Raw genomic sequence first — 26,873 nt, 5'->3', positions numbered from 1 at the left:
CATGCTCGCGCTTGCGTCACAAGCCGCTCATAATTAAGGATCACGATTAGAAATTAGTTCATATTGGTCCTTAGAATAAAGATTTCACTGTAATATCAAATTAAAATTTTAATTTGAGAAATAGTTTAGAGAAATTGGCGCCTCACAATCTGCCTTATTGCTCTTCCCATTTCTCTATTTTAAAATAGACTCTGTTTACTACACATGTCTGAACTCTTAGACACTGAGACGATGATAAATATATGACAGCATCTAAATAAAGTGACCCAGTTTGATCACAAATAAATCAAACTTAAGTGCGTTCGTAACTTGCTGACCAAAGTGTGTTAGCGTCACTTTTTGAAAAGTATTTAAATTTCAAATTAGACTTAGACTTCAAAAAGTAGGTCCTTAATTCGGTTATATTCTTTTATGTTTATTGCCCCATAACTCCGTCAGTTCTAAACCGATTTGGAAAATTCTCTATTTTTAACTGAAAAGGTATAGTTACAGATTGGTCCCATAGAAATTTTTAATTATTAAAAACAATTTTCAATGTCTCTTAGTCCTGATTACTTAAAAAGTTCTCTGCTAGCGAACTGAAAAGTTAATCATAGAATAATATAAAGTTGTCATTGAAAATATGGATTTTGATAGCAAAAATAAAAAATTCCGAAAAATAATTTTACAAGCAAATTTGCAATATAAAGTAGGTGCAAAGTTTTTAGCGGTAGATTTATATGCGACATATTTAATGTTTAAATTACTATATAGCAGAGTACTTTAAATAAAATCAATCAGAAATATTAAAAAATATTACATTATTTTTGTTTTAAACTCATGTTTATTTTTAATGCAAAACACGATGTGTTTGTTAATTGCCCGTTATATATGTATATAGACAATATTCAATTGTTTTTGAATATTGGCCGATTATGTCGACGTTACCATACTTCGTTATGAACGCTCTTAACCATTAGCTCTGTTTGTTATTTATATAACAATTTCGCTCGAATTCTTAGGTAAAACAAGGGTTTTTTTTAATATCGAATTGTAAACTACCTTTGGGGGGAAAGGGATTGCTAGTAATGGAGAGTGAGAATCCTATTGCTAGCAATATACCCAACCATGTCGACCTCCTCGCGGTTCTCCCTGGAAACTATCGTAGTTAATTCCTGATGAATTCATCATGATGGGCTAACTGGCCTGTTTTCATTCTCTTCGATCACCCTTCATTAGTGCTCCGCCAGCGAATCCCGTTAGCGCAGGCGGGGGTACCATACCATTTTCACCCATCAAAAAAAATTTTAAATTACCTACTTTGCTTCTGATAAAATATGTATCTATATAATTTTACGAAAAAATAGTCCCATAAAAAGATAATATGGAATTTGTTTTACTGTAATCACTACATAGTATAAAACAAAGTCGCTTTCCGTCTGTCTGTCCCTATGTATGCTTAGATCTTTAATACTACGTAACGGATTTTAGATAGAGTGATTCAAGAGGAAGGTTTATATGTATAATACGTACATAATATAGTAGAGAAACACTAATAATTATAGAGGTTTCTAATGTGATGTGATGTAAAATATGTGATACAAAAGGAGATCTGTCATATTGGGCCCAGTAAATATACAGTATCAAAAAAGATTGAAAAAAAAAGAAAAAGATGAAAAAGAAAATTAATATTAATAAAAGCAAAACATATAGAGAAGATCCAAGGTCACCAAAGACCGGGAAGACGCCAAGTCTTATGGTTAAAAAATTTAAGTCGATAGTTCGGAATGAGCACCAGATCCCTTTTCAGGATGGCGGTGGAAAAGGTCAAGATCGCCATGAAGATCGCTAACCTCCTGTAGGAGATGGCACCTTAAGAAGAAGAAGAAATGCAAAAGACATGAATATGAATTTCTAAAATAAAATAACATAATTTCAAGTAATTAAAAAACAATTTGTTATTTCCATCATATCTTGAAGATTGTACTTACAAATTTTCATATACAAATTTGTGTAAGAAAATTAAATTTTAAGAAAAGATATTTTATTCGAATATACTTGGAATTGGATTTTTTATTACACAGTGCACATTGACTGGGCCCAAGCTCATACAAATAAAAAGGGAGCTTTTTACATATTCACTATATAGACAAAAGTTTTATTATTGCAACTTCCGAAATATTTTTTGTCCAAGTATATATTTACAAATTGCAATAGTTTTGATTTCCCTTAAAGCCTCTTTTTCAAATAAATTTCAATATATTGTATGGTACATTCCTATCTGTCTCTTTGTGTGACTAAGAACAGAACAAATATAATAATTGAGATTACAGCCGTCCATCACTTTTAACACTTCAGATTACATTTACGTTGAATAATTTTAAGTGCCATTACATTTTAAAGAAACATTTAACCATTCTCATATTAAATTTAGTTTATTGCTCACTTACTTAAAGGCAAACTTTCACTTACAGTTTGTGAATCTGTGGAGTTGGCAGAGTCTTCTCCAAGTAACGTACTGAGCTGATCGTCAAGATGATCTGGCCGGCGCGACTCGCGCGCCTTTGACTCCTCACTAGCAAACACATCATCACCCGCCATCATGCCCTCGTCCAGATATGAGAACGACTCCAAATTGATGTCCGATGTACTGATTGCAGTACTATATATGTCTATTCTTTTCTGTTGTGATTTGGCCTCGGCAACTTTTTCCGATAGCTTCTCTTTTGCTTTCGTCAACGCGTCTGATTCCGATTTATCAATTTTCGAGTCGACTTCTTTCATTTTCTCAATTGGTTTTGATTTGAGTGCGAAAGATGAGTCGTTGCTAGATGAGCCATCGTCTTGTAGTTGACTCAATAACGTTCGCGTGGCGAGCGATAATCCACTCGAACTACTATAGATTTCACTGCTCTCCCCTAAAAGAATTAATCTAGTTAGAAAATGAAGGCACTTGAACTTAAAAAGTCTTTAATTATGCTAATGTCTTACCACTAGGAGTCGCTCGTTGCATGCTGTCTTGGGTTGAATGCTTGCTTTTGTGCTTATGACTATCCACCATATAATCATTTTCACTATCGCTAGACATACCCAGATCTAAATGCAATGAATTTAGTTTATCATCATCATCTTTTTGCTTCCTTGAGACAGTGTCTAATTCCATCTCCCAATCAGTGACACTCGACGAGTCTTTACCACCTTCAGAAGTCTTAGTGTAGCTCGATTTAGCCTCTTCATCCTTTTCTATTAAAGGTAGACCGGTTTCTTCTATCGGAACGATGCCGCCTATACTTTCTGTTGTAGAATCTAAACTACTAGGATTGCAAGTGTCGTCATGTAGCTGGTTCTCGAATAGTACTGGTGTGTCCTGTGTTATTGTAGCTATCTTTTTACTTTCGTCAGGAGCTCGGGCTACATTCGATCCTCGGCTATCTAATATTTCCGACATTGTAGTTGCGCGGCCTGTTTGTTCGTTGTTAAGTTCGAGTACTATTACATTGCCGGCACATTTGGCTGCTTCTGCTTGTTCCGATTTAGACGCTTGTAACAACTGGTTGACATTCTTGCCCATAATTATTTTTGACATATCATTACCATTTTTTGTAAATGTTAAGGCCTTGCCGATCGCTGCTCCTTTTTGTACTACTATTACACCTTTACTGCTGGTTGGTCGAACTATTGGGTTAGTGAGCTTAGGTGTAGTGACCGGAGTCATGCCTTTTGCGGGTACTATGTCAGCCAAATTTGCTGTTTTTATAGGTTCCATACCAAGAATCTTTGTATTTGAAGACATAGCACTGACAACTGTGGGTTTCGAAACAACGGTCACTGCTGTTGACTTTGTAACTTGCGTTATACATTGTGAACTAACTGGTACCAATTTCATGGCCGTAGAGATACCTTTAAAATGCAATAATGGCATTTGGCCCTCTGTGCCCGGTTTCGTTCGGGCTTTAGCTGGCAACACAAGCATTTTCTGTCCAGATCTTGGATTTAATACAACAGTTTTTGCAGAAACTTTCAAATCTGTTGCAGGTATACCTTTAGGTGTTAGAGTTTCTGTACATTTGGGAGACATGTTGTTTGAACTAATGGGTGTACCTTCTTTTGCTGGTGTATTGACACCAGATGTTAGTATTATTTTAGAGCTGGTTATTTTAGTTTCAGGTGAAGGTTTTGACACTACGATCATTTTATCTGTGAAAACTGGCGTCGAAGCAGTCGACGTTCGACTTCTCGGTATAGAACCAATTACCTTGGTTGTAACCAGTTTCCCCGATGTAGACAAAGCTTTTTGCGCAGAACTTGTCGCCACAACCACTTGTCGATTTGACAACAATTTCAGCCCCTCAGCTGGTTTCTGCAGTATTTTAAGCTCCGACATTTGTAATTTTTTGTCAGTAGTTACTTCTCCGCGTTTCTTTATTATTAGATGGCAAGGTTTGCCACTCATTGTTTTAGGTGTTGGTGTAGCTTGCGCTTGGAGTGTGCTGGGATCATCGGGGTGAGCATTTTCTGGCACAGCCAATTCGTGGGGCACGGTCGCAGGTTGCGTTAGAAGCTGCATTGTAGGAGAGTCAGTCACCATACCCGGTGATGACAAAACTTTCGGCTTTATTTCGTCCATATAGTCAGTTTTGTTTTTGTTACCCAAAATGGATTGCGCGTAAGTGGCCTGAAATGTATTTGGTGGACCGGAATATTCAACTTGCAATGACGTTGGATTGTACTGTTTACTAGGTGATACAGGTAGTTCTTGTTTTTTCGCATGCACTTTGTGTGATGCATTTTTGGCAGATTGTTTATGTGCTCTGTGTTTATGTGGTGTGGGCCGTGATGTATTGGTTTGTATAGTTTTACTTGTGGATACTTTGCTTACTTGATTATATGAATGTTTTGATTGTCCCGATGGTTTACCTGTGCAATAAAAAAAAAAATAGTTTATTAGGTGAGTTGACGGAAATACAAATAACAGTTATTTTAATATGCATAGTAACTAGTATTGTGAAGTAAATATTTTTATTATTATAAAGTATAATATATAATAATTATTATCAAGTAGTACTCATTAGTTTTTGTCAATGATTAATTTATGAAGTCAGAGATTTTGTAATTATACAACATCTCTGATACCTTTATAACTTTAAAATATGTGTAATTTATTATGTACTAAAAATGAGAGCTAAAATAAAAAGTCTTACTAGTTGCAGGTTGAGAGAATTTTGAATATATTTGCGATAGATTGAGATGTTTCTGATTAGTGTTTACAGGTATATTTCTCATGTTTTTAACTGGTGTTGTGCCATCATCTGGGATTGCACCGCTTTCAGGATTTTTTCTTTTACGACCAGAAAGTTCTGTTTCCCATATCTGCAATAAATACATGTTTAGTAGAAAATTTTTACATGTTTATGCAAGTATTGTAATAATGAATTTTTAATCATATTTAAATTTCAATATTTATATGCAATACTTATGTATTGATAAATTAATATAGAACAATTCTGTTTTAATTATAGCATTTATTTTACATTAATATATGAATACTGACTTTAGTAGTCTGATCCTCCATTGCAATAGGGGGGAATAAAATTTCGTCCATTGTGTCATTTGACGGGATTGCACTCTCAGCAGTTTGTCCCTCTGCATCTGCTAACTCTTCCTCATTGGACTTTGGGGCTACAAGTTTCTCAGCTTCCAAATTTTTCTGAAGCTCCTTATTTTTTTCTATGGTGACTTCTGCAGCCTTATCGGCCATCTCTGTGTACATCGTTTGGGCGATGCCGCGAGGCAGGAGTGGTACACGACGGCGGCCTTCGCATATCCATGCTAAACCTGTATTGGGACCAGCCAATCTGAAAAAAAAAGGAAGTAAATTTCCAATAGTTTTTCAAACCTCATTAAGCCTGACTAGTTGGTCCACGATGTAACTGGTAACATACTAAGCCCAGATTCAAATCTCAATAGACTGAGTCATCAAAAGGTAATTTTTCTACCTATTAGTAATTTAGGATTTTCAAATTCAATTCAATTTAATTCAATCATTTATTGCTATTATATGTTGTAACAATATTGGTCTTAAGTTATTAAATGTATAGAATCAACATAAACCCCAAATGTGATTATGCATTTGGAATTTATATATTTATGCATAGTAATTATACATTAAAAATATTTTCAAATATTTGGGATGCTTAGAATATGTCTAAGTTCAAATTTTAATTGAAATGTATTTTTTTTATACAACATAGAATGGCAAAAAAGCTTTTTTATTTAATTAAACAAGTAAATTGATAACCTCATAGGCAATGTAAATAATTATATGAATAAATTGGCATTTGAATAAATTGTAAATATATATTTTTTGTAAACTCTTTGTGAAAAGCTTAAAATGTACTTTATTTTGAAATATTTAATTAAGAAAAAATTAATAATTATCTAAACAGAATTTATATATTTCTAATAAATTGTAAAATGTAATTTAAAATTCTGCTCTGTGACTATAGTGCAGGTATAACAAAATTTATACAAAACCAATACAGAAGTTCATTAAATTTATTGATTACATAATTATTTAAATCTGTTTAGAGTAGGTGAAGATGTAACATAGAATAAAAGTCAATACAGGCAAATTCACAAATTTAAATTTTATATATGTCTTTTTTGTAGTCACTTATGCCATAATATTTGCAATTATAATTTTATTCTTCAGTGTTTATAAAGGTAATTTATATATATATATATATATATATATATATATATATATATATATATATATATATATATATATATATATATATATATATATATATATATATACTTGAAATAAAATATAAAATTTATTAAATATTTGATAAAAATTAAGATATACAATTGACAAACATCAATTGTTCAATAGAAATAAATGAAAAAGAAAAAATAGGAATTTTTTAAATTACTAATTATATTCTCTTATCTACATTATAATGTTTACAACCATTTTAATGTTTATTTAATAATAAATTCCTACATATGTAACAATATTAGCATTTTTTATTGTAAGAAAAAACATTCTAGGATTACATTATATACATTTATAAATTAAATTGTAAAAAATTAATATAGGTTATATGTCAAATATAAACTCAATTCAAAAAATACTTCTTAGAATGAAAGTATAATGTAAATCAAGTAATTAAAAAATAATTGTTGACATTTGTAACCAAAAATTTTATCTATGTGGCTAAGACATCAAAAACATCAACTATAACTTTTTAAAATATACATAAATAAATTAATTTCCATAAGACTAAACCAATATTATCCCCTGCCAAGTCTATATAATCCAGCCAAACAGTGTAATACCTATGCTTTACTGACTCTCAGCCATCTTTAACTCTCTGCATTAGTGTTTAAAAATAAATCAACAACCCTACAAAGAAAATAAAAATATGCTCTTACTGCTCTGCTATTGTAGCTAATAATTCGTCATTGGACACGCGGCGCGCCTCAGCGCTGTGCCGATCGTGGCTTATGTGCAAAACAGCGCGCAGTTCCTCAAGCAACTTTTTTCTCTTCTCTTCCAATGGCCCTTGTGCTCTAAACACACTGATCATATTTGAGTAGGCTTCCAATTCTGTAAATAAAAATGTAATGTTTGAATTAGTATCGGTGTATTAAATATAAATAATGCAATATATGTTCTAAAGGAAAGATTTTTATATAAAGAAAACTATAGGAGGGAAATGAATGCCATCTAAAACACTGAATGTATATACCAAGTCTACGAAGCGTACGGCGACATTCGTCGCGCGTCATGTTTAAGAGCATGGGCCACATTTTAACGGTGTTTATTAAACACTAATAAAACACTCTTTAATTATAATAAATTGAACATATTTTATAAATAATCCAATTGGCAAATATCCATACTGTTTACTTCAAACGACAATTCGTTCATTTTTGACACTTCGAGAAAGAAGACGGCTTGCGTCTTGTCTATGGATATAGGGATACCATTAACAATTTTGAAATTCCTTTACAAACTGGAATTTGTATTTTTTTAAATATTCGGATGCCGGTGAGCGAAAATAAATATATGTAACAAATAAAAATAATAGTTTATGATATTTAATATATGAGATACTAAATCGATAATGATGGTAATTTTAAACTTTCTTAGTAAATTTGTTGGTTTACCTTTCACATATAAACGGTTAAACTGTTTTTAACCTAGTTTCACAGTCATTAGATATAAGATATATAAACATAAATTATATTTTATAAGATATAAAAAGTTTAAAAAAGTTACTACCGAAAAGATTAAATTGTTATTTTCAAATTCGTCTATTATCAATTAATAGTGATCAATTCTATATAAAATTATAAGAACAGAATTTTTTATTAGAGCAGAAACCCGTTATCTGTATATAGCTAATTTTACATAGTTATAATATAAATATTTTTTTTCTATATATGGATCCTATATAAAATATGGGTACAGGGTAGATTGTCTGATGGCATTCTTTACCAGTCAACCGTTACACTAAACAAAGAGAATAAATGTCGGTACATTGGTTTAACAAAATTAATTTGTAAATGAAATAAATATTTTGATGGATAACAACAGTATTATGGGCGAAATAGTATACTCTGTTATGTCTATAGTATTGCTCTTGTCTATAAGCGATGGACGGACTTGTCTATACCATTTTTCATCAGGTGGACCGTCAGCTTATAATTGGAGCGACGATTACGAGAATACTTAAATATTAAAACTTTTCTTTAACATACTGAAGAGATTATAGGTTATAAAGAATAGGAAAAAGGCAATTCGCAAGCAGATTGGAAGCTATTTTAGTTTATAATGATAAGATAATTCAGTATTAAATCTTATTTTTGTACTTTTGCCTTTCTTTATTGTAAATGGTTAATAAAGTTACAATAAAAAGAAATAAATAAACGCAGTGTAGGACGACCCCCACTAAATAGAGTGACAAACTGAAATGGATTGTAAAGAGTCAATGGATGCAGGTGGCTCAGGACCGTTCTTAATAGCAATCTATCGGGGAGACTTATGCCCAGCAGTGGACGGATAATGGTCGAAATGATGATGATGAAAAAGAAACAAATGAAGAGATATTTATAGAGGTAAGTAAAGGCCATTGATGTTCCATTCATATTTCCATTAGCTTCTTGGAATATTTAATAGTTTTGTAGTTCTGTAGCATAATGATAAAAGAACTTTTTGATAAGATCTTTATTGCCAGTTTATTTTTATAATTATTAAGAATAAATGTTAATTATATTGTTATTATTAAACAAATAAATAGTGTAACACTACAACAGACTTTATTAAAATTATAAAGTTATTGTTATAATAGTTATCAAAACAACAATAAATCATATCAAACATATATGTATATATATATAGTTCTGTAAGTCATAGGATATTAATTTATCCTTAATAATAAATACAAAATAATGGGAGAAAGTTTTATGTAGTAACACTAATACTAATAAAAAAAAAAAGAAAACCATAAACTTTGAAACGCTTGACATTAATGCTGTTTATAAAGTTGTCTAAGAAAACAGTTTCTTACTTCGGTAAGTAGTTTATGTCAGTTTCAATTAATATTTAAATTAAACTTTATATAACTCTCGTCATAACTAAAAGTACTTTCTTAAGATTTGTTAAACAGACATTTAATTTAGGAAGCCTACAACTGTAAGTAAAAAAAATGTAACTATTTTGAGGCTTTTAAAAATAAAAGAAATAATAAAATTAAAGGTATAATAACAGTAGATAATGAAAAGAAATAGGATATATAATCTGTGCAGTAGTTATATTTTGTTTGATTGATTGATGTGTCGTTAATGCTTGTTTATGTCATGCTATCAGTTTGTCAGTTAGCTTCAGATGCTAAGCAACGTATTTTAGATTTAATTTTGTTGTGTTTTGATTGTTGATTACAGTTGAGTGTTTGCAAAGTGAATTATAATTTGCGGTTTACTAATGGCAGACGTGGATGAGATAATTGATTACATAAAATCGCTTAGGAAGGGTTTTGACAAGGATTTGTTTCAAAGCAAAATCAATGAGTTAGCTCATGTTGTTGATACGACGGGCTTGGATTACGATGACTTCCATACATTGTTTAAACTCTGGTTAAATTTGACTATACGTGAGTAATCTCCGTTATTTACACTAATTCAATAACATAACATTTATGTATTGGACCTTTGCTACAAATTACAAAAGTAGGGTAGTGTACGATGTTTCAGTACTTAACAATTTAATAATACTTTTATTCAATAATCGAATTATTTATAGCTATATCAAAATGGATCAGTTTGGGTGCGTGTTTAGTACCCCCGGACAGAGTAGAGGAGCGAACTGTGGAATATTCCTTCCGTTGGCTTCTTGCTAACTGTCAAAACCAGACTACTTTGTCCAGGATAGGCTTCTTACTCGACTGGTTAACAGGTAGTCGTTTGTTACTTTTTAATTGATTTTAAAGAGTAAGAGATTCTCTATTCACCTGCATTTTTTTTTGTATTACAGTTGCAATGGATTGTGATTGTATTGACATGACTGCTTTAGATTCAGGATATGAATTATTTTATACTCTGTTAACTTATGAATTACTGGTAAGCATGCAACAAGTTTTATATACATATTATAATGTAAATAAAGTTATGAAATTTGATGAAAAACAATTATAGGAATAAAAACCACAGGTTATTGTTTACCATTTATTAATATATATAAGATAAATCCATTCTTTATGGTTGGGGAAAATGAAAAATATACCTCACTACTGAGGTGAGACGGGGTGTAGTGGCTCCATTACTTTCTGGACAACATTTGTTTTAATTTCTTATGAATTTATTATGATTGGCCAACTGACTTGTCTTCATTCTCCCCACTTATCAATGTAAGTGTCCTCATTATTGTAAACCAATAATATAAGCAGGGTTATCATTCTGTTTTTATCTAAGAAAAAAGTTGGTTTCATCTATAAAAAGTCCCTAAACACTAGGATAGAGATATAGTGATGATAAGTGAAATAATTATACTAATATATGTTTGTCTTATTAATTTTCCTTAATAATGGAATATTTTTTTTATATTTAAATGATTTCAGACTGTTCATGCTATGAAACTTATATACACTTTGACAAAACCAGTTGATGTAACCAGGAGAAGGGTACTTGAACTGATTGACTATGGCAAAAGGCAGGCTAAAAAGGTTTGAATACTTCTTTTTTTTAAATTAAATATCTTGCGAATTTTTGAAATTATAATTTATGAATGAATGAAAACATGTTATGAAATGTGTAATTGAAATATATTAAATGTAAGTACTGCATAATTATATATATTTTGTTACAGAATATATACAGACAATTGCAAGTTTTATTGGGTCTATTTAAATCCTACAGGCCTGAATGCGTTCCTGAGGATGTTCCAGCTATGTCTATACATACTGCTTTCAGAAAAATCAATTTTACACTTTTTACAAGATTTAAAAGATGTCAGGTACTATATTTTATTTTAGTCTGTTATTATTTGTCATGTAATCTTTTAATATTAATTATTAATTTTATGTATTTAATCTTTTAGGAGCGCAAGAATCATTTGGCTAAAGACAGATATCATTTATTATGGGTGAATCCATTAAGTTTGGTAAATATAACTGTATATAAATTTAAAAAAAGAATACCTAAAATTATTTCTTAAACAAATCTTTTGTTTTTAGGAACGAGCTAGGAACAAGAAGGTGGAACCATTAGTACCAAATATGGAGTTTCTAAATGTTGGCTCAAAACAATATTCAGAAAAAGCACAATTAAAAAATTATCTTGACTTTACAGAGTAAGTATCTATAGTAATTTTCTTAGCTAAAAACTGCCTATTCAAATCAGATTTCATAGATGTATGTAAGGCGGCCAGGTGGATTGTGGTCATCCCAGGATCTAAACAGGGTTACCAGGACCTAAATAGGACACATTATGTCCAATGACATTTCTGAAAATACACTATAAATCTTCTTTAAGGACATATGTCTTCTTGAAAAATAATTTGAAATACAACAATGGGTTTATGATGTGGTAGGATGGGCGCGTTGCTACAGTACCGGCTGCAGCGGCGGCTGGCGCGGCCGGCAAGGCTACGGGCGCTGCTGCAACAGGCGGGAAGTGCCGCCGCCGGTCTGCTGGCGCTGGAACCTCCACATCATCGCGCCTTCCTCTCGCACGATCTTCATCACCTGCTCTTCATCTGTGAGTATATAATATCGCAGCATCTGTTGGTACTACTATAGTAGGTGACCCGGCTTTACCAACTCAACATGTATATACAACCATAGTGACAACAGTGGTGGATAATGGTATATAGTTATTATAGCCTATGTACACCTTCATTTAACACTGGTAATGTCACATGTGCTAGCCTAATGAAATCTTATTACTTTCTTTTGTGTAGATCTCCATGCTGTAAAAAAAGCCTCAGCAGAAATCTCATTCCATAAATTGAGTGTTTGCAAAGCAAACTATGCCATGAATCATTTAAATTTTAAGAAACAATTTAGTGTTTGCATGACATTCCTGTCGACAACTAGTAGCTTGTTGCTAGTATGTAATTGTTTACATTATATCGAACATAAGATATATATATATATATAACATAATCTAAAAAAAAAAATAATTTCTATTTCAGGTTTCATCGATGGTTCACCTCATAGTTATGTTGAGAAGCAGGATCTCCTTAAAAGAATTGCTCTCTTACAACGCTCCATGCTCCAGGGCTTGCCTGTCGTCACCAGGTTTCTTACTCAGTTCTTGCCCTTCTGGAATGAAAAGGATTATTTTCCAGAGGTGATTAGAAGTACTTTCTAAAATGAACGTTTTAATATAACATTATCTGTCTAAAAAAAGTCCATAAGAAAAATAATCATAATAAAAATGACATCCGTAGATAGAGATACAGCTGAGCTTTTATTGGAATAAACAGTTTTAATTGGAATAAACCATCATTCGCACATAACAATATGATAGTACAATTACTAGGTACAGTGACATAAGACTTCAAAATTAAGTTAGCACTGTCTAGTATTCTGTATGATTACCAGTTAACCAGGCTATTAACTTGTTTGTATTTTTAAGTCATGACAGCTATATAATATTTTTTATACCACTGAGATGGCAAACAAGCATACAGCCCACCTGATGGCCCGTTATACATATATATAGACCAGCCCATTTGGGATAGGCAGCAGCATCCCTCTTAAAACATCTCCAAAAGCCTAACAGCAGTTGTTAATCTGTCTGCCACACATGGTAAATACTAGTAAAACTCCCATTATGAGGAAAGCTTATGTTTAGCAGTGAACAGTTGATGTTTGAGGGGATATATGTATATATGTATATATACACACACACACACACACACACACACACACACACATATATATATATATATATTACAATGAACATAAGATAATTTTTTTATGTCCTAAATTATTATTCTTTCAGATCATGGAGATTTTAGAATGGATTAGTGTAGACAGTCCAGGACAGGTGTTGTCCATACTGGAGCTATTTATTAAGATATATTTGCGTGCAGATTCAATGGAGCAGTGTGCAATATTGAATAGCTTATCCAATATGTATGTTAATTTGGTAAGTATACCCTGAAGTATTTTTAATTCATGATAATGAAATGGTAACCCCACTAGCACTATTGGTATACATGGGCGGGGCACAAGTGAGGATGCTATCAGGTCAGTTGGCCAATCATGATGAGTTTACTAGTAATTAATCATAAATGTTTTCAGGTGCATTCTGTGGAAATTGATTGTGGCATTCCCATTTTAATTAATATTTATAAAATTTTTGTAATAAAAACAATTTGAACCTTAATTTCATATTTCATTAGCTTCCACTCTATTTATTGTAGTTTATACTCTCCAGTGCTTAATTTTGTTTTGTTTTAAGAAAAAAATATTTGTTACAGGAATAGAAAGTATTTATTTTGTATTGCACGTTTCATATTTGTTCACAGGTGTACTCAAGCATGAAAACTCATCACCACTTTATAAGTACGGAAACAGATGAAGAGAATTACTCGCTAGTTCTGCCACACCTTGCTGAAAGCATCAGCGATTTATGTAACAAAGCATTACAAATAAACCCTGGTATGTATATACTCATAGTATTTATTGTTATTATTAATCTTGCTTTGACATTTAAAGTAACATAAGAAAAATAATTACTCTTTTCTTGCATTTCTAATCAAGTGGTAAACTAAATCATCATTAGAAACATTTTCATTAGTGTACACATGAGAAAGAATAAAATTATATATTTGTTAGACTTTGCTTTTTCTACTATGAAATTAAATTCCGAATTATCTGCCTTAATTTCGTGGTTGTTTTACATCGTAAATGGAACTTAACATTTCGTTCATCCTAAATTCTCCTATAACAGTTCATAGAAACAATATTTTAACATTTTTAATACTTTTAAATGGTATGTATTTAGGAAAGAAATTTTAATATAAAAGTGTTTCGTTTGGTCCTATTTCGGAAAATATTTCATGAGCAGTGGTTTCATTTATGTGAGCCATAGGACATATATATAGACAGATTTGTTTATCATTGTTGCAGTGACTAGCTGTCATATAAACATTCAGATTACATTTATAAAGTCCTGAGATGACTCATGTCCTATCCTAAAAGAGCCTGAAGAACAAGTCTTTTTCTTTAATTTCATTTTTTGGCAAAATGAGTTATGTAACTTTGAATATAACCCTGAATTGTTGAAATCATTAAAAGCAGTCTCGGTGAATCACATTTGTCTAGTGCAATCACAAGTAAATAGCTCCATTGACGTATACACGACCTGCAAGATCACACACATAGTATAAGATCTACTTAGCATGGGATTATCTAGTCCCATCTAGATATATATTAAATAATGGACATCTGGCCATTGTCTAATATATTTGGTTATGGGGGAAGGGACCTTCACGTGGTTCCCCCTAGAAACCATCGTGTTGAATTTCAGATGTATTCATCACGATGGGCTTAGTGGCCTGCCTTTTCATTCTCACCTATCATTCCTCACTTGTTCCCTGCCAGCGTATACAGCATTATCATTCATTAAAAAAATATATTTCAATAATATTAATTAATTAAAATTTAACTTGCAGAAGATATGTACGCGGCCTACAGCGGTGCGCTGGCGATGGAGCGTGTAGTCCGCGCGAGCGCCCGCCGCGTGGTTGCCGCACCGCCGCCGGGCCGCTTGCAGCTCGCGTTCGCCTTACTTAGCCCGTCAGCATTATTGCTTGACAAGTTCGCTGGCCTCATAGTCTTGTATGTATACCGTGCTTAATATATGGAGTGAAATAAAAAAAAATAGGAAATGTTTACCAAATATATTGCACATATTTCCTACTTTTCTTTAGGAAAGTATTAAGATTCATAGGTATAACATACTTGTAAAAGGATTCTAAAATAGTTTTTATTTTACTCGTCATTGATGATGTACGTTATTGTATGTCAAGAAGTATCAAGTAAGAGTTGTGTAATTAACAGTTGACGTCCTGGTAAACATTATTTTATCCTGTACCACTATTTACCGGGTTAATTTTTTCTTACAGGGATAATAAAAATCCTGTCTCTCAAGTTGAAACAAACAATACACATATACCAAATTTTATAATGATTTAGGCGAAATATTGTGACACAAGATTTTTATAACTATATAATACAATAAATCGGAAGAGTATGTTTGTTTGTTAGAATGATCTAGACATGTGGCAGTGTGACAAGCTAATTTGAAAAAAGCTTATTTCTTAAGTAACGATACAATCGCGGGCGACGCCGCGGATTACAGTTAGTATTAAGATAAAGCTAAATCAAGAATGAGAACAACGTTTTATTCTTTATTGTACACAAACATAATGATCATTATCATATCAGTTTTTAACTGTCCACTGTTGCACATCAGCCTTTCCCTTGGGGAATTTTGCCCATAGTTGCCACGATTGGCAGGCGGGTCGACAATCGCAGTTAGGCTTTAGAGATGTTTTAAGAGGGACGCTGCTGCTCATCCCTCGTCCTCCCTTAATCGCTTCTTACGACACCCACCGGAAAGGATAGGGTGGCCTATTCTATGCCGGGACCACATGCAATACATAATAATAGGAGCAATTAGTTTTAAATATAATGTACATAGGCGAACTTATCTCTAATAAGAGATTTATTGTATGTTGTTTTCATATTTCAGGTACAAACAAATCTCTAAAAGCTTGAAAGCAAACAATATGCAGAAAGATGAAGTGTACATGCAGAAAATGCAAATATTAGGTGGTTATACCTTCGATTTGATCCACTGTTTATACAGTGAAGAAGCACTCGACAGTCGTGACACTGGCATCGTATTCAACGACATGAATCCACAGTTAGTTGAAAAACTTGAATCTCTGTTACCCAATGTTAATGGATTACTAAGTTTACGAAACCATATAGCTCTTGCACCATACACATATATGCCGTTAGACGCCATAGACTACAGAGATGCCGACAACAAACTATGGTTTGAAGCGGCCATCGACCATGAATTCAGTGGTCTCAGCGAGTTATTAAGGAAATCAGGTGTATTTGACTGATTTTAAGCGAATCTATTTTTACTCCTACTTATCTCTGTATCTTTACTGCTATTTGCTATAGAATTAAAAGATATATCAGTGGAGTTTATATTTTAGTTTTTTTTTGTTTGTTTAATATTTTAACAGGGTTTATCAAATCCTTATTCTTCTGCGGGGTTAAAAAACTCATTGTACGCGAATTTCATTTCAAATAAATTGTATAATATAATCAGCAAATGAAACTGATGGTTTGTTAATATTGTCTTGAGTACAATTATTTAACTTGGCGGGTTATACGAAATTAACCATAATTCACGTAAAACGACCTTTTTAATGCCTCTGATTTTTTAATTTTTGACATTATATTGTATTGATATGTATGTGACACGTAATTTCGGCTACTGCTAATTAATTACGGCTGGTAGTAGCTAAATATAAGAGAAATAATGTAAACGATGAAACGATAATTATCCCACGTGTTTTTTTTATATCTAGACATCAAACAAAGGCAGGAACATATTTATAGTGAAACTCTTTTATGTGTTCATGGTAATTAGCGAACTAAGAAAGGACTTGTAACAATGTGACATAAAGGACTAAAGGTTTTATTAAGCATAACAAATTTCTAGAATAAAATCTACTTAAGCAGCAGTGTTCATTCTATTACTTTCCATTATTTTTTCAAGTTGTGATTATAGGTACTACAAAAAAAAAAGAAAAAAAATTCGAACTAAGTCTTATATAGGATTTGCTGACTGTAAAATAGTTCTTTTTTTATTCTATCCTTTCATTTCTTTGTAACTATAGATCAATTAAAAAGTTAATGTATTTACTAATTTCTTTTTTAGTGTATCGTGGTTGATATATATATATATATATATATATATATATATATATATATATATATATATATATATATATATATATATATATATATATATATATATATATATATTATATATATATATATATAATTTATTATGATTTATAAACTATGGTTACGTTGTAGTCGTACTATCTTTGTCATATAAATCAGTCATAGTAGCGCTTTGGTCATTGAATAAATAATTGGATTATATAAAATGAAGAAAAAAAAAACACACACACACACACACACGGCAATTACAATAGATACACTTGTATAAATATAATTTGGCAGTCTTATTACTAAACGTGTTCCTTTTTCAATATTTACATTCTTCATTGATTACCTTGAAGTGCCTCATGATAATTTTAATTTGTTTAAGGACATAAGCTCATAAGCTCATAAATTTAGGGTAGAAACAAAATGTAATTTTATTAGGCTATTCTTGAGATATTTACGACTTCAAATCTCTAAAACAATATTTTAATATCATGAATCGATATGGATGCAATCGGTGGAGTGTCTAATTGGGGACTACAAAACTTAGTCCAGTTTAACCCCGCTAACCACAAGCTTGCACGTTCACCGGTAAAAAAAAAAAAAAACCATTTGCTGTGGCTCCACAATTCCAGGGCACGTCTCTTAACATCTTTGCAATGGGAATTTTGATGTCGATATCTCTAATGACGTTCAGTTCTATTCTGGCCACTTCGAAGACGAGGTGAAGCTCATCCAAACAAGTCGGTATGCTTAATAGAGCGAAGCGTTACTTCACGCCGGATTAACGATTAATGCTCTACAAATCGCAAATCCGGCCGTACATGGAGTATTGCTGTCACTTATGGGCGGGAGCACCTAGATACCAGCTTGAACCCTTTGATTTGTTGTAACGACTAGCTATGAGAATTGTTGGTGATCCCAGGCTTACAAGCGGTATCGGATTCTTAAGTCTTAGGAGAGATTTTGCCTCACTCTGCGTGTTCTATCGCTTGTACAACGGCTTGTGCTCAAAGGAATTGTTTAATATGATGCCCACTCCCACTTTCTACCATCGTACGGCTCGCCATCGACAGGAAGTTCACGTTCATACCTTATATCCTAGATGGTCGCGTACAACGCGTTTTCAGAGATGTTTTCTCCAACGAATACTCAGGTTATGAAATGAGCTCCCTGCCGAGGTTTTCCCAAGAGACTACAGTATTACGTTCTTCAAAATGGGTGTAAAGAGGTTTCTTTAGGGTTGGCAACGCGCGCGTAATAATGTAGCTCATGAACGCCTGCAATACCAGGTTTGCAGGCGTTCATGAGCTATACAAACTGCTTACCATCAGGTGGGCCGTATGCTTGTCTGCCACCTCAGTATTATAAAAAAAAAAAATTCACTATGATCGTATATCTTTATAGTGTATAATTTTACTTTAGAATCATAAGTATTGAAGAATATTAGATCTACCTATTAAATTGTATTTGATATGTGACGTATATCAGCGTATCGTAGTGTTGGGGTAATATTATTTGTAATATATTTTTGTAATATTTATTATTTCATCATAATATTATAATTATAGTAGACTTTTCACAGTAGTGTGATTTGGACAAAAGCAGTTTGCTTTTATTACAACGATTTAAAGGTGTGTTTAAACGTATGCGATGTAATGTGACGTGTTATGTAATTCGAATTTTATGTGTGGACTTTATTACATGTAATTCAAGTGACAATGCTCCTTTTTTTCCTCGATACGGATCCAGAAGTCCTCCTAAATAAATTTTGTACTCCACTGAATAACTAGGAATAAAGTACCTTGTATGTATAGGTCCAACACGATTTTTTACATCACACATGTCTGGACTGTAGCTCAATCTAATAAAACATTCATGTTACGAAAATAATATGTCAATATTAAAAATAGGTTTTTATTTTACCGACTAATTAATAAATACTTCTCATATTGAAATAACAGTTTAATTTATTTAAGATTCTTTAACCATCTCTTGCGATGCGATCAACTTATCTATAAATTGAAATTAAACGCTAGGCGTTAGTGGTGATGTGTGTTGCCATTCTAAATTGTCTTCCAAAAAGCGGTAGTTGCCAATTAGATTGTATTAATATTCTTCAATTCACTCATAATACGATCATACTTTAAAAATAACTCGGCATGCCGATTAATTTAACAAACACGCGATCATTTCGTGATCGTTTGTTATTTGTTAAACATAATGGTATTACGTAAAATGATTTTTTTCTAATTGCTACATGGTTTTATTGCACTTTTCTCTGACAAACGGTGATCTTAAATACTAATTGACAATAGATTTTTTTTTAATTTATAATAGTAATTTTAGTTTCTAAATCGCGTCAATCTGAAGAAGCAACATAAACGTTTATTTACTAATGGCTTTTAGGTAATACAGACAGCAAGTATCGAACATTTTTTTACTATTGCAAACTGTTTGCGATATATGTAATTAGGGGTTATTGTTACATCTCATTTTAATTATAATATGCTTGGTAAAGTATATATAGAATTTGCTGGCAATACCATCATGGCGGATATAGTTCTAGTCAAATCTAGTTCTTGCAACATCACAAATAAGATAAATATCAGTTGACGATTGCACATTATAATATTTTTTTTTCCCGTTTGATGCCCTTGTATAATAATAAACATTAAAAATTAAAGTAGTTTTTTTTAATGTTATCCTGGGGGCGGCCATATAAAAAAATTATGTTCTAGAATAAAAAAATAGACCAGTAAACAATAGATAAAATAAATAATAGAATTTCTGTTTGTGAACGACAATTAATCTGCCTTTTAAAATATTTATTTTTTTAATAAACAATTTATAATACATACATGTTGTACTTTGTTTCTTAGTTTTAGTTAATTTTTTTATGGGCTGAAAGTAAAGTCAAGTTAGTGGACCCAACTGGGGGATTGATATAGGATTATTAGTTCCCGGTACTAACAATCCTTCTCCTTCCTCTGTATATTTTACCTTATCAAATTAAGGCAAAAAAAGTTCAAAAACGATTGTCATACACTTCTGAAGACAAGTAAAACCATCTTCTCGTTTAAGTTAAATTTCTCTAATACCGAATATATAGCCTGAAAACTCAAGCTCAGAGGATACTACCCGTATAAAAACTGTACTATATTTAGTCTATCCCACTACGTTATAGCTACTAGTGGTACAACTATGGTATTACTATTAAAAAAAGAAAATGTTTATATATTTTTTTTATGCAACTTAGAATGGCAAACAAACTGACGGCTCATCTGAAGAAAAGTGGTAACCGTCGCCTATAGACATGAGCAGTACCATGGACATAACAGAGTATACTGTTTCGCCCATGATATCCCCCATGCGTTGTCATTTCTGAGGACTCAGGTGTAATTTCTCTGTACCCTGTAAATTCGCCGCCATATCTCATCCTTCAAACCAAAACAGCAATGCAAACAACTGCATCACGGTAGAAACACGAATGGGACAGAGTTGTCCAAGCAAACGACTTGTACAAAGTCTCCCTCTGGTAATACTGTATAATAAAGAATTATAGTTTATATTCCACAGATAAAATATGTATATACCCGTGCAAATTTGGAGCAGAACTTTATTATATAGATAGAAACTTTAGTTTTTTTATATTAGTTTTAATAGGCAAATTTTTGAAATTTTAGATTACAATGGAATCAATTCTGAAGCGCCATTTTTTAAACTTATATCTTAACCTAATAATTTAAATTGATATTTCGCGACATTACTGTTTTATAAACAATTATAAATAAAAATTGTAATGATTTTGACTTAAATCTATTAGATAAATAATTTATATTAATCTTTAAAATAAAAATTTCGATTGAGATATCGAATAAAAATTTTTGAAAGATAGGTTTATAGAAATGATGTCTTATACGTTTCTATTATTGTATTTTTTTGTAAAAATCTCCATTTTTTTAAATAGTACCCTGCCTATGTTACTCGCTGATAATGTTGATTGCTATAAGTAAAAAAAAATTAAAATCGATTCAATGGTTTCTGAGTTTATCCATTACAAATAAACATACAAAAAATCGAATCTTTCCTCTTTACAATATTAGTATATAGTTTTTATTTTATAATACTACTCACCCGTTTCGGTTTCGCACGTCTATAGTCTATTTAAAGAATTGTTTGTAGAATAAGTACAAAATCATATGTTTTCTCTTTTAGAGACTGGCAACAAACTCTTTTGTATTTATTCATTCTAATATGGGCTTTCCACTAATAAAAGTTTTGTATATATATTTTAAAATAGTTCAGGCAAAATCAATCAGTAGCAGTGGGCCTTTCGTCCCTAACTTTAATCAATTATTTATATGGAAAATGGAGTGTCTATTATCTGACAAATTAACGAATACATACGTAAGCACCTAATTGAATCCGACATCAATTTTGCGCATCGTCTGTTATTATTAAATAAAAAAAAGTGTCTTACGTTCCAAAAGGTCGAATAAAAAATATTTGGGCACCCTTAATAACCGTGTTTATTAAATTACTACGGCCTTCACCCTGTCCATCGCTTCTTGAGGAAAACAATAATCAAAATTGTTCTTTGGGTGTTTCACACCCTGTGCGGTTCGGACCGCTGTTTTTCAATGAGGCTGAGGGACAACTTTGCTTACAAGGGCGCTGTTTGGACCTTTTTTTCTTAACAGTTTATTTCACCGTATAAAAAAGGCGTTTTGCATTATTGTGTGAATAGTCGTAATATAAAAATATATGAATAATTTACATTGTATTTATTGTATTGTATTATTTAAAATACCTATTTCCAGATTAAATATTTTATTGTGTCACGTTTGTGTTTTCTAATGATTATTACCGTGGTCCGAATCGCACGTGGTGTGAAACGCCCACCCATCAAAATAAGCGGAGTGCTCGGAACCCTATTAATTAATTCTTAAAAAGTGATGGGGGATCCGTCCTGGGAGAGGTAGCGCACAAAGTAGGTAGACACATACGTGGCTCAAATAAATACAATATCTCTGATGTTACTATGTATCGTATTGTACATGCGTTTGATCTTCTCTGGCCTTATTTAGGGTGCCTATAACGCTACCGTTTGTTACATATTTTGTTTTATTGTTACAATTTTTTCACTTACTGTAGCACAACTATATTTGGAGGGAACGGATTGTTAGACCTGTCAGGTCGACCTCCACGTAGGCCTCTCTGTAAACCTTTGTGCTGAATTCCTGGTGCACTTTTCATGATGGTCTAACTGACCTGCCCTTTCATTTTGCCTATTATCCGTCGCTGGTGTCCCGCCAGTGTATATTATTAGCACAGGCGGGGTTACCATTCCATTGTCATCTATATAAAAAACTATCTCGGCAAAATACTAATATTACAAAATTGTACTTAATTCTTTTTTTAAGTACTCTGTAATTTGTGGTATACAATAATTTCATTCATAATAAGTTTATCTGTATTATAAACTGATTGTATATGTTTTTTTTTCTATAACCGTTCCGATTCGAATGTAATTTCTCTTACTCAATTCATACAGGTTTCATAGAGGTAACTTACCTTTCCATTTCTTCCTGTTACTGGGTCTCGTTTATTTTTGTGGTCCCTTCGAATGCTTAAATTATGGACACCGTGGCTGGAGACCGCCACGTACCTACCAGGGTGTAGCTGTAGCGTGGGGCGGTAGGGAGCGCCCCCACACCCGCTCACCGCCCTTCGCCTCAATGAGAAATGTTTCAGAGCCTTTTGTCCCCTTACGCCCCCTTTTTGCAAGCGACATCTTCAAGGATACTGTGTTAATCGGACCCGGCGATACTTTTTGCGAATTCGACTACAGAAGTCAACTGGAAAAACTGTTTTTTTTTCTTTATCTCTATTTCCTCGTCCTCGTTTACTTTTGATTGTTGTTTGGCTGTCGGAAATTTCCATCTAGACTTTTTTTATATTCGGATGATTTTTTTTTATTGAGATACCATTATTTTAACTTTTATGGTCCTTTATTTAACAACAATAAAAGTTGGTAATTATTTCACTCACTGTTCATTCTGGGCTTTGAATTTGGGACAGAAAGAAGGATAAATATACTTTTATAATTATAACAATAACCAAATGACGTTATAAATTTTTTTATGTGATTACGAATGTCAAAGCAACTGTTGGTTGTCGGCTTCCTGATGAAAAGCTGTAACAGTTACCATCATAGACATGTATAAAACAATGGATACTAATTAACATCACAGAAAAATACTATGTCAGCTATAGCTTCCATCATTCATTGCTACAATGCTTTTTGTGTAGATTGGGTAAAGCATATGATGAGATAAGGCACACGAAGGCTGAGCTCGCTAGGTGATTTTACTCGACAAATTTAATGACGCCATTTACACGTTTTACGTCTTTGTTGGCTGTTAAATGAAGACGAATGTTGAGGCAGTCGCTGCCGCTACAATTTAGAATATAAACTGAACAACTCGGCAAACGTGATCATTGTTTGTGAATTGCTCAGACATCTCTCTGATATGTACCCGAAAAACTGACACTCGGCGAGTCGTCGATGAGTGTTGGTCACAAATGATAAAAACATATAAAAAGGCCCAGCGTACTTTTGTCGAACGTGTTCGGCCAACGTGTACTGGAATTTAAAGACTTATTTACTCTAAAGGAGACAACGACGTTGACTTAAACGGTGGTGTAGGAACTAATAGGTATAGAATACTAATCTGTAATATAAATGCCTGCAAACTATGCCACCTGTGAAAATATTTGTCTTATTTTAAATTCACGATCGAAACTTTACTGTCGATGTTTCAACATGGGTTGCATTACGTCATGGCAGGGCATAGGCAGGACCTCAGTCCTGAATTTGAAATATGTGTAAACAACGCAAAATTTGAAAATTGTCTAATATTTCGTCGTCCAAAACATTTTATATCCATTGTCCAATTACATATAAAATCTGTTCATACTTGTAAAATATTCTCGTGTGATTTAACACGAAACGTGGTGTGGTCTCACGGCTCCCGGCGGGTTGTTTTTGCAGATAAAAATATGCGCAACTGGTAACAATTGATAGGGGAGGTGTGTGAGGGGTGCACTAGTTCAAATCTCGTGTTGAGAACCCTTTGCGACCCCACTTTAGTTTATCCCTACTTCGAAAACGCTCCTAGTTGTTATTTCTCTGAGGTAACCATTGGTCCTATTTTCGTCAAATTGTAAATTAAGGGTCAGTATTATTTTATATAGCAGATATTTTTATATTTCTACGGGGTTTAGGTGAGTTAGGTGCACTGACTCGAAAATTAGTATGTATATTTGGTCACGGTTTGTTTGTTTTTATAGTTTAGGGTCAAGAAAGTGAATATTTCGTGGTTATTGGTATTATTTAACAGTTAGACGAGAAACAAAAATATTTAGGACTAAAATAGATAGGAGAGATCAGGAATACCTGATATCTGATAGATCAGGAATAAAACACATAGGTACATATGTTATGTTTGGGTTTAATTTTCGATCGGACTAATGAATCAAAACACGTATTATATTTTCTCGAATCTTTTTGGATATTAAAAAATTAAAGTAGTTTTCACTATTTTAAATAATTAGAATTTACTTACTTGCTAGAATAATATATATTTTGCAGATGACGTATCAGAATAAAATTGCAAACATTAAAGAAATTAGAATCTTATGGAGACTCTTTTACCTTTTTTTCGTACGTATTCGTTTTTTAGGTCTATATGGGAAAATATCTCTTCCTTTTTATATTTGTATAACTAATTCTAAACATTATAACATCAAACATCATATTCTACTATTAAAATTAACTTCCCTTAATACTCATTAGATTTGATATCTTAACATCGTCAACACTTTTTATAATCTATTATGCCGATTTAAAACGTCTTCTACTGAATATTATTGCGTAAAATACACTACCAATCGAGGTCCTGGCTGTTCCCATTTCTCTCGCTCCATAGCTACGCAATTTGCTACGGCAAGCGCGACCCATTGTGAGCCGAAGTTCGTATTGCCTACTACCATGGAAGTTACGTATATATACACGACCTTGACTTACAGTAGGTAACTGCCGCCGGAATAATAACAATGAGCGCGTACTACCTACCTATATTACTTTAGGGACTTTCTAAGACAAACTTATTTAAATAACGTATTGCTACCATTTGTGAATGTATCCGAAGAATAATAAACATCTATTATTTATATTATTAGTAATAATTAATATGTACACATTAATTTGGTTTTACGAATGCAGAAACAATTTACAATACCCATATACAAACTGTGAGATAGATATTCAAATAGCTACCATATGTTTCCAAATGTCAAAGCCCTTATAAACCTCAGAGATCTGCAAACACAGGCGATGAATCGCGTTACTGTAGGCGAAAGCTCGCCTGGCTGCTGTCTGTACCCGAATCGATAAAATTTGGGTCTGCGCCCCCGTACGTTGCCATGGTTACGCGCCCCGAGTCCCCACCCGCCACCACCCCGCCGCATCTCTGAGAACACCGATGTTGACTTAGACGGATAGGGTAAGAGGCTTATTAATGGTTTTATGTTACTTTACCGTCACCTATAAAACGAGCTTTATTTAAAATTATTTGAATTATTTTTTAAATACGCCATTTTGAATATGAATGGTAGGTAATTACAAAAAGAATAAAATCGAGAACAAAGCTTTGTTAATCAAACAACGATAAAATAGATTTTTTTGATGTTGAAGGTCGACTGAAACTGGGAAACGAGGGTCTGCAAATAATGGAACGATTTCGCGCTTCGAGCGCCGCCGCCGCCATCTTGCCAGACCGCGTGACGCCATTTCAAATTGTGAACGTTTGTTCTGGTTCGTTCATTGTCACGGCGGTAAGTTCATCAACAATCACAACCGTAATAGTATCCAAAGTAGATTTCCTTTTGTGTGCAGTTACTACATTTTAGACGTAGTATTCATATAGTTGTTATAGTAAGTAAGTGTATTAAATTCACGTAAACGTAGGATGACGTACTAAGACTTCTAATTTTTCAACTTTAAAATTTGATAAGCTCTTTGTTCCGAACTTGGAGATTAATATTTTTATATGCGTAATGTAGACTATGTCACATCTCTAGGGGCATTCGAAGCACTCGGTATTATAGAGTGGGTGCTGGCTCCCGGGAGTTTATCCAGGGAGGGGTGCAAACTTTGCCCTATCAGTAAACTGTTTGCCCGGCGTAAGCTTAAACATTTCTTTGCGGTTCGAAATTACTTAGCGATGAATAAGTAAATAATGCATATCGAATAAAATAGATTTTTTGTTTTATATTCTCAATACTCCTGACTAAGCTTTATGAATTTTAACTCAAAGACGGACACGACGT

The 26,873-nt window shown here is 32.7% G+C and overlaps 2 protein-coding genes across 2 annotated transcripts; one reads left to right on the top strand and one right to left on the bottom strand.

Moving 5' to 3' along the window:
• Positions 1 to 902: 902 nt before the first annotated feature.
• On the bottom strand, positions 903 to 7,939 carry LOC113516989 (BRCA2-interacting transcriptional repressor EMSY). Its single transcript, XM_026901502.3, has 6 exons — positions 7,737 to 7,939; positions 7,420 to 7,594; positions 5,531 to 5,834; positions 5,181 to 5,349; positions 2,971 to 4,896; positions 903 to 2,897 (listed from the first exon to the last, which is right to left on the bottom strand). The coding sequence occupies exons 1-6, from the start codon at positions 7,795 to 7,797 to the stop codon at positions 2,422 to 2,424; spliced, it is 3,111 nt and encodes a 1,036-aa protein (XP_026757303.2). The 5' UTR covers positions 7,798 to 7,939; the 3' UTR covers positions 903 to 2,421.
• Positions 7,940 to 9,860: 1,921 nt separating this feature from the next.
• On the top strand, positions 9,861 to 16,726 carry LOC113516850 (uncharacterized). Its single transcript, XM_052902682.1, has 13 exons — positions 9,861 to 10,142; positions 10,292 to 10,444; positions 10,523 to 10,608; positions 11,106 to 11,210; positions 11,354 to 11,500; positions 11,585 to 11,647; positions 11,721 to 11,836; positions 12,077 to 12,243; positions 12,680 to 12,837; positions 13,495 to 13,641; positions 14,024 to 14,156; positions 15,173 to 15,338; positions 16,255 to 16,726. Exons 1-13 carry the CDS (start codon positions 9,974 to 9,976, stop codon positions 16,634 to 16,636), a joined length of 1,992 nt encoding a protein of 663 aa, XP_052758642.1. The 5' UTR covers positions 9,861 to 9,973; the 3' UTR covers positions 16,637 to 16,726.
• The last annotated feature ends 10,147 nt before the right edge of the window (positions 16,727 to 26,873 follow it).

This window comes from Galleria mellonella, unplaced genomic scaffold (genome assembly GCF_026898425.1).
Source record: "Galleria mellonella isolate WM207_F2 unplaced genomic scaffold, CSIRO_AGI_GalMel_v1 utg93, whole genome shotgun sequence".
Classification (NCBI taxonomy): Eukaryota; Metazoa; Arthropoda; class Insecta; order Lepidoptera; family Pyralidae; genus Galleria; species Galleria mellonella.
This window is presented reverse-complemented; position numbering and strand designations above follow the sequence as displayed.

Coding starts and splice junctions, on each gene's coding strand:
- LOC113516989 (XM_026901502.3), bottom strand. CDS start 7,797: ATGTGGCCCATGCTCTTAAACATGACGCGCGACGAATGTCGCCGTACG. Junction 5,835..7,419: donor TTAGCTACAATAGCAGAGCA/GTAAGAGCATAT, acceptor TTTTTTTTTCAG/ATTGGCTGGTCCCAATACAG. Junction 4,897..5,180: donor ATTCTCTCAACCTGCAACTA/GTAAGACTTTTT, acceptor TTTATTGCACAG/GTAAACCATCGGGACAATCA.
- LOC113516850 (XM_052902682.1), top strand. CDS start 9,974: ATGGCAGACGTGGATGAGATAATTGATTACATAAAATCGCTTAGGAAG. Junction 11,211..11,353: donor GCAAAAGGCAGGCTAAAAAG/GTTTGAATACTT, acceptor ATTTTGTTACAG/AATATATACAGACAATTGCA. Junction 12,244..12,679: donor TCATCACCTGCTCTTCATCT/GTGAGTATATAA, acceptor TTTCTATTTCAG/GTTTCATCGATGGTTCACCT.